The sequence below is a fragment of the Glycine soja genome, chromosome 14, assembly GCF_004193775.1.
Source record: "Glycine soja cultivar W05 chromosome 14, ASM419377v2, whole genome shotgun sequence".
Taxonomy (NCBI): domain Eukaryota; kingdom Viridiplantae; phylum Streptophyta; class Magnoliopsida; order Fabales; family Fabaceae; genus Glycine; species Glycine soja.
The window spans coordinates 50,209,497-50,222,776 of NC_041015.1; the positions used below are offsets into that span (position 1 = coordinate 50,209,497).

The following is a 13,280-nucleotide window of genomic DNA, read 5'->3' on the forward strand; positions in this document are numbered from 1 at the left end:
TTTTATTTTAGTACATGCATGGAACATTACAAAATTCCCATACAATACACCGTGATGAGAAATATAAAATTGTAGGAAACAAAAGTATTGTCCTATAGCTATGCATTCCTATTTAAGCAAGAAAATGAGACACTACTGATTTATTTACTTCAGGCAATAATAACAAATAAACAAATATTTTTTAATGTTCTTGGTAAGTCGTGTCCTTAGTACATTGATTCAAAAACTAAAATGAGAAAATATTAGTATAAAAATTATATAAGAGTGTTAAAAAAGTAATATAATTTTATACATTTTAATAAAAAAAATTAATTTTTTAACCAATTTTCTAAAACCTTCAACATCTTTTTATATATTAATGAAATAATGAAGAAAGAGAAGAGCAGCGAAGAGAGTGGGGGAAAAGGAATCACATATGACATGAGGGAAATCCAAAGTGACCCTATTTTTTGGTACTGTTTTGTGGGTTTTGAGTTTTGACTAAAGAGAGAGAAAAAAAGAGAGAGAGAGAAACACCTTGTGCTGCTGTAGTATCTTCTTCCTTCCCCTTCTTCTTCTACTGTCATTTTCCCATATATACTCTCGAGGAAAACAAAACCCAAATCCACCTGTTTTCCTTCCCATACCTCTCTGGATTTTTTTGTTTTTTTTTCTTCTAATTTTTGTTTAATTTAATTATTCCCCTTTTAAAATTCCATATTCCCTTCTACCTCACTCTTAACAACAACAATCTCTATCTCTATCTGTCTCTCTCTTACCTCTCGCCACATTATTCACAATCTCTTGATGAGCATGAGCATGTTTGTTTGCAAAAATTTCAAAGACTCACTGCTACCTAGTTAGCTCCTTTTGCTTCTTAGCTTAATTTCTCTCTCTCTCTCTCACCACTCTTTCCTTCACTTCCTTTAAGCTTCTTCAATCCTCTTTAAGTTTTCAATAGGTTGGCCTATGAGTTAGCTTTCCAGATTCTTTTCTTGGGAGAAAGATTAAGAAAACATAAAGGAAAAGAGAAGGAGCTGGTGAAGATAACAAAGGGATTGTTATGTTACAGTTACACAGTAGTACTACTCTCCTCATCATCAGGTTGTGAATATTGCACTTTTAATTAGCCTTGTGTCTTGTCTCTCCTGAGCAGTATCAAAATCTGATATCATTTTAATAAAGGAAAAAAAGAAAAGAAAAAGAAAAGCTGTTTCATAGGATATATATTTTGTATGCATCAAGCCATATCCCATAAAGAAGATGACCTTGGAGGGGATTTTCATTGAGCCCACCTCAACCACTACTGCTCCTGATCTTTCTCTTCACATAAGCCCCCCAACCATCTCTTCCTTGAATTCCAATTATGAACCCCATGAAAGTAATTTCCCTTCAAGAACTACTACTGTGTCTCAACAAGCCCACACAGAACTCTCTCTTGGAAGAAATTTCACTTCTGAAACACCAATACCAACACCACACAACCCTTATTATCAAAGCCAAAACCATTTCCATCATCTTCACCACCACCACCACAACAACAACAACACTAGTACTAGTGTTAATACAACAAGTGTTGTTACAAGTACTACCAGTACTACTCCCTTGAATCACATAAACTATGGAGTTTCATTGCTTGATGTGTCATCATCAGACACCTTGAGGCCAATCAAGGGGATTCCTGTGTATCACAACCGTTCATTCCCTTTTGTGGCGACCATGGACCATGCTAGAGACAACTTAAACAACAACAACAACAACAACAAGGATCATTACCATCACCACAAGATGTGCTTATATAATCATCACAACATGCCTTCTTATCCCTCTCTCTCTTCCTCCACAGCTACTCCTTCTCCTTCACCTTACTTTGTGGATCCCATGTCCCTCTTGAACAACGGCTCCACCATGGCGGCGTGTAGGGCTGCCACGGCCACAAGGTTTAATGGGTTCTCCGGCGATGCTTTCAAATCTCATCATCCATTGCACCAATATGGGGTCGGCCCTTCAGAAGCCTCTTCTGGGTTCATGAGATCAAGGTTTCTGCAGAAGCTTCCCAACAAGAGGAGCATGAGAGCACCCAGAATGAGGTGGACAAGCACCCTCCATGCGAGATTTGTTCATGCGGTTGAACTTCTTGGTGGCCATGAAAGTAAACATTACATTTCTTTTATTAATTTTCTCCCCTTTTAATTTTTCACAAATATTCTCTATTTCAATATTCCCTCTTTTCTTATTCGTGCTGAATGACTTGTGTAATTCATATAATCGACTTAATCTGATGAGATAAAAATTTGTTGTTGCTGATGTTTCCTTTAATCCCCTCTCGTTTTTTTTTTTAAATTTTAAGTTGACTTTATATTAATTTTATTTTTCTACATGTTTTCTTCTTTGCTTTATTATTGAATTGAGATTGTGTACTAGTGTTTTTTTTCCCTTTAAATTTTAGGTTTTTAACTATCTAATGTATTTGGATGTGGTGAATTTAGGAGCTACTCCAAAATCAGTTCTTGAGCTCATGGATGTGAAGGATCTAACACTAGCTCATGTGAAGAGCCATTTGCAGGTACTATAGTTTTCAATATCTCTAAATTGTTTCTGTTTCTCATTCTTTCTCTCTGTGGGGGTCGGTGTTTGTTGTCTATCTATCCTACTGGCACGGTAACCGATGCAGAAAGGAGTGAATGTGGGAGTAGTGTGGATGAATGAATTTAAAGTCTTTAGTCAGCTGAGTAGGGAGCCTTTAAAGTCTGAGAAGACCAGACAGAAAACAGTTTCTGCTATGAAAGAGAGAGAACAGACAAAGATCATCATTTTCCAATAATACACCCTTCTCATTACAACCTCATCAAACATCAACCTCGTGATTAATGAGGTTAAACCCAGCCAGACAAATCCCAGAAGAGAGAGAGAATATGAAAAAGGGATCTAAATGGGAAATGATTTTATATTATTCTTTAATTTTCTGTAATAAAAAATTTGGTTTTTTTTTATTATATATACAATCTCACGCAGTCACGCACGCTAATTAATGGATTTTCTTCCAAGCATGGAAAAGCCTTTTAATATAATGCCTTGTTTTTGTTTATGGCTTGTTACCAGATGTATCGAACTGTTAAGACCACTGACAAGCCTGCGGCATCTTCAGGTAATTCGTATTGCTTAATCCTCAACTATTTTTTTTTTTTCTGTTTTTAGCAGCCTTATCTTTTTCTTAAGCATGCACAAATTAATATAGGTTTTTTCATATAATGGAAATAATGCCACTCCTTGTTCTTCTTTTTAGACCCTACAATTTTTTTTACTACTCCCTGTTAATTTTACCGCTAACTATTCCTTTCTTCTTTCTCCTCTCTTACTTTTACACACAAACCCTTTAAAAAGGGATTTTATCAGATATGTTGAACAAGACTCCACGTTAGTCCAAAATAAATTATATGTAGTATTAAAATGCATGCATGCATATATCATACTAATGTATGCATATATGAAATTTTAAAAGTTTAACTTAATACTGGCAGGCCATTCAGATGGGTCTGGAGAGGATGATTTGTCTCCGATGGTTAGCACCGCCGATCGTGGTGGTCTCCGACAATTTCCCAACCACAGAGGGCGGCCGGAGTGGGCGGCACAACAAGACATGGACTACTCTTCCACCACCACTACTCTATGGAGTAATTCTTCAAGGTACTACCCTTACCAATTTCCACTTTTATATTGTTTGAGACCATAAATTAATTTATGTTTTATGTATATATCTCTGTGTGGTGTGCAACCTGTTTGGACGTACATGTTTGTGATTGTGCTTTATTTGCTTTTTCCTTTGCATGGTATCTGATGGATATCAATGCAATGCAAACCCACGTCCACCGGATTCTTTTTTTATGAAGAATAAAAAGGGTTCTTGTGTCAGCTTTTTCTTTGCTTGTGTTTGGTTGTTTTCTTTCTTTTATATATCTTTTGTACCTCACCGAATTCTTTTTCGCCTGAGATGTATATTGAAGCTATCATATGACGTGTATATGATAAAGGAAAGCTTCAGGACATAATCAAACGTTAATTAGGATAAAAGCAAAGCACCCTCAGCTACATGCACTTTATCTTTTCTCCTTTGGAGAACAATTTGATCTATATATATTAGTTATATGTGCTTATTAATAAGTTCTGCTACTAGCTACCATTTATGCTGCTTATTTGAACATACCCAAGTGTTATATATGTATTATGGAATCCTTATTCTCCACCACGGGAGATCAAATAAAACCCAAATAATAAATTTCTTCGTTTTGAGTGCCATTAACTTCAACTTGAATATTCTTATTAACAATGTGTATATTGAAATCACATTATATAGTACTGGTCATGGAGGAAATAAGTATATTCTATACTTTAGGTGTTTTATAGCTTAAAATGGTACGGTGATGCTTTGTTTTTTATTTTTTTACTAGACCATGTTAGGAGAGGCCCCGCCATGGTGCCTAGCTAAGAGATTCCTGTTAGGGGTCCTGGGAGAGGAGGTCAGAAAGATAATAGAATAAATATTTTATTATTAGAGGGTCTTTGACTGTTGAATCTTGTTATATGTACATGTCTTAAAGATATTTTGTGAACCATAAAGAACCATATGGAACAACTTGCACGAGTTATATTGTTAAGAAATACTAGTAAAAACAATAAGAATCAAATAAATATATTTTTAAATTTCTAATATATTAATTAAATATACCTGACTTTCTAGTAAATACATACATTTTATTTTTTTAACCCGTATTGTTAAAGCAGTAGTTAGCAAAATTCTTACTATAACCTTAAAAATTTAAAACAACTAGAGGAAACTCTAGAGATTTCTTTTAAAAAATAATTATAAAACTTGATTCATTGATTATACAAATACACATGTATCTAAAGTAACAATTTTTAAAAAGGAAGCAAAATTGAATGCTCAAGATATACAATAAACTTCAAGGCGATAAGTTGACTCTGTTGCGTGATAATGAAGCTTTTGAAAAACATAGGATCCAGAATTTCTCTTACCTGACAATATATATATATATAGTTAGGTAGTACGTAAATTTCTGATATATTAATTAAATACTGTCTTTCGAGTAAAAACATACATTAACTGGAATCATTGATTCATAAAAAAAATACACAAGTATCTAATTTTTTTAAAAAGAAAAAAGAAGTTAAAGTGGATGCTCAAGATATGTATACATTAAACCTCAAGGCGATAAGTTGACTCTCTTGTATGATAATGAAGCTTCGAAAAACATAGGATCCAAAGTTTCTTTTACCTGAGATTACATAGATAGTATGTAAATTTCTGGTGCGTATGTGATTTTTGACTTTTTCAAGTAACACTATTTAACATGAATAGCAAGTGCAAGTTGGGCAACATAAGACATGTACCTTTATGCTGTGCCTGTTATAAACCATAACCGCTCAAAATAACAAAAAAGCCACATTTTCACTGTTCAAGAGCTGTAGCTTATTAGTGCCTATACATCTCTAAATTTGTCCGGACTTTAGCCTAACAGTTCCTATTTTCACATAGATTTATTCCATATTTGAGTCAACATAAAAGCAAGAATTCCTTTTAAGGGAAATAAATTAGTATTCAAAATGCCATGTCTTGGTGCAACTGCAACCCAACTCAGCTTTCACATAGAGCCTGTACTAAAAGCTGAAAACCCGGAAAACATAGCCTCTATTATTGAAATAATGTGGAAGCAATTATGATTGAATGGTGTCAAGTCATGAAACAATTTTTTTCAGAAAAAAATGCTGGCCTAGTAGCACATAAAAAACTTGATATACAAAATCAGTACTACGTAGCAGCAACAAAACTATATATGCAGCATTTCCTGGGCTTATTATTATCCCTCTGTGTTATATCTAAAGAAGGATATTGAAGATCATCTCTTCTAACATAACATTTTAGATTGAAGATGTTTCTTGTAGTTGACTCCTTAGTTGAAGGCAAACATCTAATTAGTTAAGTGCTTTTTTGTTGGTAGTGTAAGTTTAATTGCTGTAGTGAGAATATAGAAATAGAATCATTAGAACATATTTTCCTCCGTTTGAATATCGTTTTAAGTTGGAAGGCTCATGTGCTTGCTAGCTACAAGTGGATATAGAACAGTAGAAAATTCTTAAACTATTGCAAATTGTTTCGGACATATTGTGTGTACGCACATAGTTATGAGCTGAGGATATACTATTGATGATCACTAGAAAAAAAAAGAAAGAAGATGTGAACTGGTAAAATATAAAGATCAAAGATATAAAAAATATTGGTAAAGTATGTGTAAAATATATATATATATATATTTCCACCATTTTCTACCATACTATTTTATATGTAACACATTTTTTGTTGTTCTTTTTGGTGACTTCTGAATTTCATGAAACTGATAACAGTTGTGGGGAGTCACGGCTAAGACCTAGTTCTAACGACATAGATGGTCTCAGATCACCTATCCTCCATTCACAAACAATATCAGGAGGGCATCAAATTCAGGTATTCAGAGATAACATTTGTTTGTAAAGTCATTAATTATTTTATTTTTAATGCATATATATGATGTTAGAACAATATATAGTAACAAATAAACTAACAGGAGTGTGATTCAATCCAACTCAAGAGCAACATGCCAGGTTCTAATTTGGAGTGCAAGATCCCAAGCTTGGAATTCACGTTAGGAAGACCAGATTGGGATGGCAAAGAACAAGCCTAGCTAATAATTTTGATAATTGGTTCCCTTGCTTAATTTCTTTTAATTTTGCAATTTATTTATAAACCATGGTGACAACTTCGTCATCTTATGAAATGTAGAGCTAATTATTTAGATAAATATAAATTGGTGTCTAGGAGAGGAAGAAAAGACCCTCCGTGCGTAGTTCTACTTAGCTAGCTTTCGAGAAGTGTTTTTGAGTTCATGAACAGTTTTGTTTATATTTTATTTTGTTTTTATTTATTTGTGAGGATGAGAAGGAGGGAAATTAAGATGTAGCAATTAACAAGGCTTGATGAACAAACAGGTGAGATGCAGCTGCAAAATGTAGAAGAGCAATGAGGGAGGGATATTGAAACTAGGGGAGGAATAGAAAAGTTTAATTCCTTTTTTTTGGAACTAGTTTGTTCTCAGTTCTCTCCTCTTCTCTATATTTTATTTTTTAAAGTTTATCCCTTTTAATTAGTTGCTAATGTTAAGAGAATAATCTGCATGAAATTTTGTTTAGAAAAAATAAAATAAAATCTAGAACAGTAATCCTTCCGAGTAGGGAGTTAATTCTTAATAAATCTCATGAATACAATAATTAAGTAGACAAATACTAAGCCCAGGTCTCCTAAACTTTACACGTATGAGTGTTTCATGATAATTAGGAAATAGATCAAATTGATCTTTTTAATTAGCTTGTCCAGATCCACGGTCACAATCCTAACTGGGGTGGAAAGCGTTACTGAGTTTCTTAGACATTTTTATTTTTGATGTTTGTATTAAGTGTAATGACTTAATGTGTTTAATTTTAAATGAAATTAATTTTATAGAATTGATTATTGTACAATTAATTTTGATATATAAAAATAAAAATTATTTCTATTTACTTCAATTTTATTATGATTTTTTTATTTTAATTGATTTTACTATTATTTTGAAAACAATTCAAATATATAAAATTTAGTTAAAATTAAAATTGATTCACCTCATCATAATTTACCATGATTTTAAGATTGTCCAAACAAATACTAACTAGTCCTCCTATCTAATATATTTATATTTAAAAATTACTTGAAAATATGCACATTCAGCTTTTTTCTTGTTTTTTTAGACAACGATGCACGTCCATCTTGAATGACAAGTATGAAGTATTACAGGTTGTCAATAGTTAATCTCTGTCAAATATGATCCGTCATGGAGTTTTTTCTGTTAATTGTATTTTTTTAACGACAAATTAACTCAAATTAAGAAGATCCGAATCTACTACTCAATCTACTCTGCTCAGATCAATTAAATGTTGGTGTTTTTTTTTTTTTACATCACATTGTTGTCCATTACAGTTTATTATCTTTTCTTTTCTTTTCTAAATATATACGCATAAGAAAAAGTAAAAGAATCATTTTTCTAAAAAAAATAATCAGGATTACATTTTAATTCAACAACCAGTCATTGGTAATTAAATCTATTTATTTATACAGTAAAATATATTTGTATTAAAATGATTAGAAAGATAATTTAAGAACTTAATAATACTCCATAAATATAAAATAAAATTGGTTGCATAAATAATATTTTTTATTCAATACATGTATAATAAATGTTAGTTTTTGGCCACATATATATGTTTTAGAAATACGTATAATAATTCTCAAGTTATAATAAAATATACATACATATGTGATGTGATGAATAGTTAAAAAGTATCATAAAATTTCTTTAAAAATTGATATTTTTTTATTTTATTGTAATACAATACTTATTTGTTTTATTATGATTAATTTTATTCCTATAAATTCTTATTAAAAATATTTGAATAAACTTTGTCTATTATAAGTAAAAATCACTCATCTTTAATTATAACCGGAGTTTAAAGAGCATATTATAAATTCTCATGATAAAATTCATCAAAAATAATTTCATGGTAAAGCATAGATTGAAATATTCATTGTATGTTATAATTATCAATACTCTTATTCTTTTTTAATAAATAATATATATAAATTATTTTCTCATGTTTATCTTATGTTTTATTTTTATTTTTATAATAATACATCCTCAATTAAATTTAAAAACATACAATTTAACATACAATTTATATTTGTAGTTATTTAATTTATCATTCAAAATACAAATGATAATATGATTAGACCTAGGTAAATAGGTTTGGACTCGTGGGCTACCCGTGAAACCCGCAGCCTACGTGATATTTGTAGTTATTTTTTTAAGCCCGTTTAAAAAGTGAACTTTTTATCCTGCCTCGTATAACCCATGAGTTAAATAGGTTTTATCAGCGGGTATTTTAATCTCTATTAAAAAAAACAAAAATAGGATGTTGTTTAACAAACATGGGTGTGTTTTAATAAAACTAAAATCCCTAAAACGCAAACCTAATGGTTAAATTCCCAATTCTCGCGAACTTAGACTCTTCTCCTCTAATGGTTAAATTCTCAATTCTCACGAACTTAGACTCACCATTTATTTTCTTGACTTCTCAATTGGAATAATTTCCGGTGTAAGTTTCTAAAATCAATGCTTCAAAAATCAAAACTCCTTATTTTGTAGATTTTCTTAATTTTTTTTTTATCTTGCTAATCATTTGGCTATATAGAGTAACATAGTTTTTTGATTTTTCATATGTGGTAAAAAGTTACAAATAATAATCGAATGGTATTGCGAAAAAAAATGTAGATAATATTGTCTTAATGTGATTAAAAAGGTAAATTACATAATTAAATTTTTGTCCATCCATTTTTGAAGACTGGTGGTATTTACTGGATAAAAATCCAAGGTCAATAAGTGAAAGACTCGACCAATAAAAAAATCTATCAATTTCTCAATTGTGATTTGCCAAAACCCTTTATTGGTATGTCCACAAGGTTGATTCTGCATGCAATCTCAATGAATATCCAATCCCAGCATTCATAAACAAACTTTCTTCGGTCTCTCTGTGCAAGAATGAATCTGATAGCTGGATATAGTTCACTTGTGTTCTCTGTTTAATTTACTTATTATTCTATACAAAACCATGCATGTCACGTTTGGTGATTCCTCTTATGCTTTAAAACTAGTTTTTAGAAGGTTTTGGCCTGCGCCACTTCCTTTCAACTTCCAAGGCACTAGCTTTCTCTTGGCTATTGATCTTGGATGGCTGTCTATCCAAGACTTTTCTCTTTTGTCTTAATGTCATTAGAGTCTCAAACGCAGTTTGTGTAACTCACATCTGAGAGAGACCATGTTTTCTTCAATGTCCAGATTCTTCTCTATGCTTGATTGGGTGTGGAGTAGTTCTTAAGGTCAAGTCAGCTGAATTTATTTTTTGGCATATAACTGTGGTCCTTCAGAATCATTCTTTTGACTTTTTTAGGTTCTTGATAGTATTAAGGTTTGCTTCCAGGGGATGGTATAAGGCTAAGGTAAAAGGGTCCAACCTATTTTCTGATTGGTATTAGTATACTCCTCCTATTTGATGTGTTTGTCTTAGGACTTGTTTGGATACAAGTCATAAGATCTTTTTGAGAGTTTCTCTTATAAATATAGAACCTTTTTCAGTAGAAAAGCTTTGAAAAGTTCTCAAAAGCATTTCTATCCCTGTATCCAAACAGGCTCTTAATGCTGAAGCTCCTGAACGTTTTGTTTGTGCATTACAATATTCCGTGTACCCTCTTTAATTCATCTTTATTTGCTTACAAAAACAAATCCCAACATTCAGAAGCGCTCAACAGAAGCATAATAGTAGAAACGACGCTATCATTGTGAACTCTGCACCATTTCAGATAATTTTCAAACATACACACATAAAATTGCATGCCTGAAATGCCAAATAGTAACCTTCAAATTAGTATTCATTTAAACAACAATAGAGTAAATTGTTATAACCGTACGTACGTTATGTTATAATACGACCCTGCACTTAGCTTTCAACTACCTATAAGATGTCATCAACTTTGCCAGAATATTTGACTGGTAGCTGCTCTAATATTGCATAAACGTTCTTACTCACACACATGCAGCAATTACAATTTACAACTCGTTCCAAAATTACATCATTTACCACAGCAGTCCAATTTCATGAATGCTACAAGTTTTACAATACCAGGTTACAAAGTAGCTAAATAAAGAAAAAGAAAAAACACCTGTTTTTCCAACTAAAAAATTGAAATTTGAAGCACAATACATACAACCAGGAATTTTATCAACACTACTCTGACTAAAATGCACAAAACCAAACCTTGGCATTTTTATTAACATAATACAAGCATGGTATTGAGAGCCACTGAAACTAAACCATGAGCAAGGTGAAGGATAAGACACTCTACTAGTCAACAGAAGAAGCTTTTGCAATTCCAAAAAACATGCATGTGTAAGATTTGCGCACAAGCTTCTATATGTGACCAGCACCTAAATTGAATTTTTGTGTGCAAGGTTGCGGGTGCCCCAAGCAGCAGAGTAAGTAGTAATTGCAGAGCCAGTCACACTCAAAGATTGCTTTGCCAATCCAAGGCTCTTTCTAGTTACCAGCCACACGGTATAAAGGAATCCAACCCATCCTGGATCATATCATTTTCATGTGCAGGCAATATTATAGTGTTAGCTAACACAAATAGGAAAATAATAAAAGACCAAAGTCATAAAGTACTCTATCCTTGAAAAGGTAAAACATAGTGTGAGAGGGATCAAATCTATTGCCAACATAAAGTTAGAGATGCCACAGAACCTCTGCATCTCAGACCAACCTCAATTGATCTGTTTCCCGACCTTGATGTCTCATGCCCTTACCAAATCACCCTTGATTTTCCTCCCCGCCACCAAATTCCCTATCACAAAATCCTGCTTCAAATCCTCAACCAGATCATAATTCAGACACCTTACCTGATACATAAAATCCATCTCCATCCAACTCACCAACTGCACCTAGAAGATCTTCTTGACCACATAGATCGCACTCCCGCGGTTCAAGACAATGATTCACCAAATTTACAACAGCTTTGCTGCAGCATGGTTTCAGCCAATCAAGGAGTGATTGCTCCTTATTCACAAAAGGCACTAGTTATTCTTTCTTGGCACTATTGGTATATGTCAATGATATTATCATTGCAAGTTCAAATCAGCAACATATCATGGACCTCAAGTTCATTTCTTAAGTTTCACTGAAAGCATAAAAATCTTGGACAATTGAAATACTTTTTGGGAATTGAAATAGCACGATTGACCGAAGGCATTTTCCTCTCACAAATGAAATATGCCCTCTCCTTGCTTGAAGAAACTGATTTTCTTGGATGTAGCCACCTTATTAACACAATCTGATTGTGAGCTTCTATCTGATCATGGCATGTATAGACACCTTATTCACAGATTACTTACTTTACCTGAGAATATCAAGACCAGACATCAGCTATGTTGTGCATAAACTGAGTCAATTTGTCTCTCAATCTTGCACTACTCACCAAAAGCACTCCTTGTCAGGGAATGCTATTTTCTGCTAAGTCTAGTATTCATTTACAGGCTTATGCTGATTTTGATTGGGCAGCTTGCCCTGATACTATGAAATCCACAACTGGTTTTTGTGTCTTCATTTAGGATTTTCTACTTTCTAGAAAGTTCAAAAATTACAACACCAGATGTAGATCCTCAGTTGATGCTGAGTATAGGTCTTTAGCCACTGTTGCTAGTAAATTGACATGGCCATCTTATCTGCTTACCGACTTTGGTATTCCACCAAAACCTCTTGTGTTTTGTGATAATTAAGCTGTGATTTACATTACAACAAATTACCCCTTTCATGAACGAACAAGCATATAGAACTTGATTGTCATTTGGTTTGTGAAAGGTGCATGATGGTTCATGGAACCATTCGCTTAGTTCATGTCTCTACTCATCACCAAGTGTCTGACCTTCCCACAAAGCTTCTGTCAAAATCCTTATTCTAACTGTTATTAACCAAAATAGGCATTCAGAACATCTTCCTCCCATCTCGAGGGAGAGAATTGCCGTTAATGCACTTAGTTGAAATTAGTTATAACTGCCATTCTAGTTAGTTCAATATGTACACAAGTTACTTGTAAATGTGTACATTAACTATTAAGATCTATTGTTCATATCAGTTAGTAAATTAATGAGAATCATTTTCTTTCATCGTTTTTTCATTCTCTTTGATTCAATAACTTTTGTGGTATGACCTGCCCAAGGTAAGCAAGAAAATGGGACAGAAAATCCAAGTTATTATGTGTTGGAGGCAGACGTGACAAATGAACCAAATCCCAATACTATCCGAAGGTTATTGAAAATATTTGTGGTTATTAAGCATTCTCTTTTCCGTTTCCTATTTGGACTGTTTGATATTTCTTGGTTTGGTAATAAATTATCGTAAGCCAAACATACCAATGGGCCACATACGCTACCACTTTGAAGAGTGGATTTCAATAGTCAATGCAAGTAGCCTTGACCATCTCGAAGATGCTTGCAGCAAAATATCCATAACTAAGAACCCGTATCAAATTTATTCACAACAATAAAATCATAGCAACTTTCATGACTTTTATTCCTAACCAAAGGAGCTAAATACTAGTCAAACAAGATGAG

At 32.8% G+C, this 13,280-nt stretch overlaps 1 protein-coding gene across 1 annotated transcript; it reads left to right on the top strand.

Moving 5' to 3' along the window:
- Window positions 1–416: 416 nt before the first annotated feature.
- On the top strand, window positions 417–7,115 carry LOC114383639 (transcription repressor KAN1-like). The gene is made up of 6 exons (XM_028343352.1): window positions 417–2,131; window positions 2,469–2,545; window positions 3,082–3,127; window positions 3,501–3,666; window positions 6,400–6,499; window positions 6,600–7,115. Exons 1-6 carry the CDS (start codon window positions 1,243–1,245, stop codon window positions 6,714–6,716), a joined length of 1,395 nt encoding a protein of 464 aa, XP_028199153.1. The 5' UTR covers window positions 417–1,242; the 3' UTR covers window positions 6,717–7,115.
- Window positions 7,116–13,280: the final 6,165 nt, after the last annotated feature.

Coding starts and splice junctions, on each gene's coding strand:
- LOC114383639 (XM_028343352.1), top strand. CDS start 1,243: ATGACCTTGGAGGGGATTTTCATTGAGCCCACCTCAACCACTACTGCT. Junction 2,132..2,468: donor ACTTCTTGGTGGCCATGAAA/GTAAACATTACA, acceptor TGGTGAATTTAG/GAGCTACTCCAAAATCAGTT. Junction 6,500..6,599: donor CAGGAGGGCATCAAATTCAG/GTATTCAGAGAT, acceptor ATAAACTAACAG/GAGTGTGATTCAATCCAACT.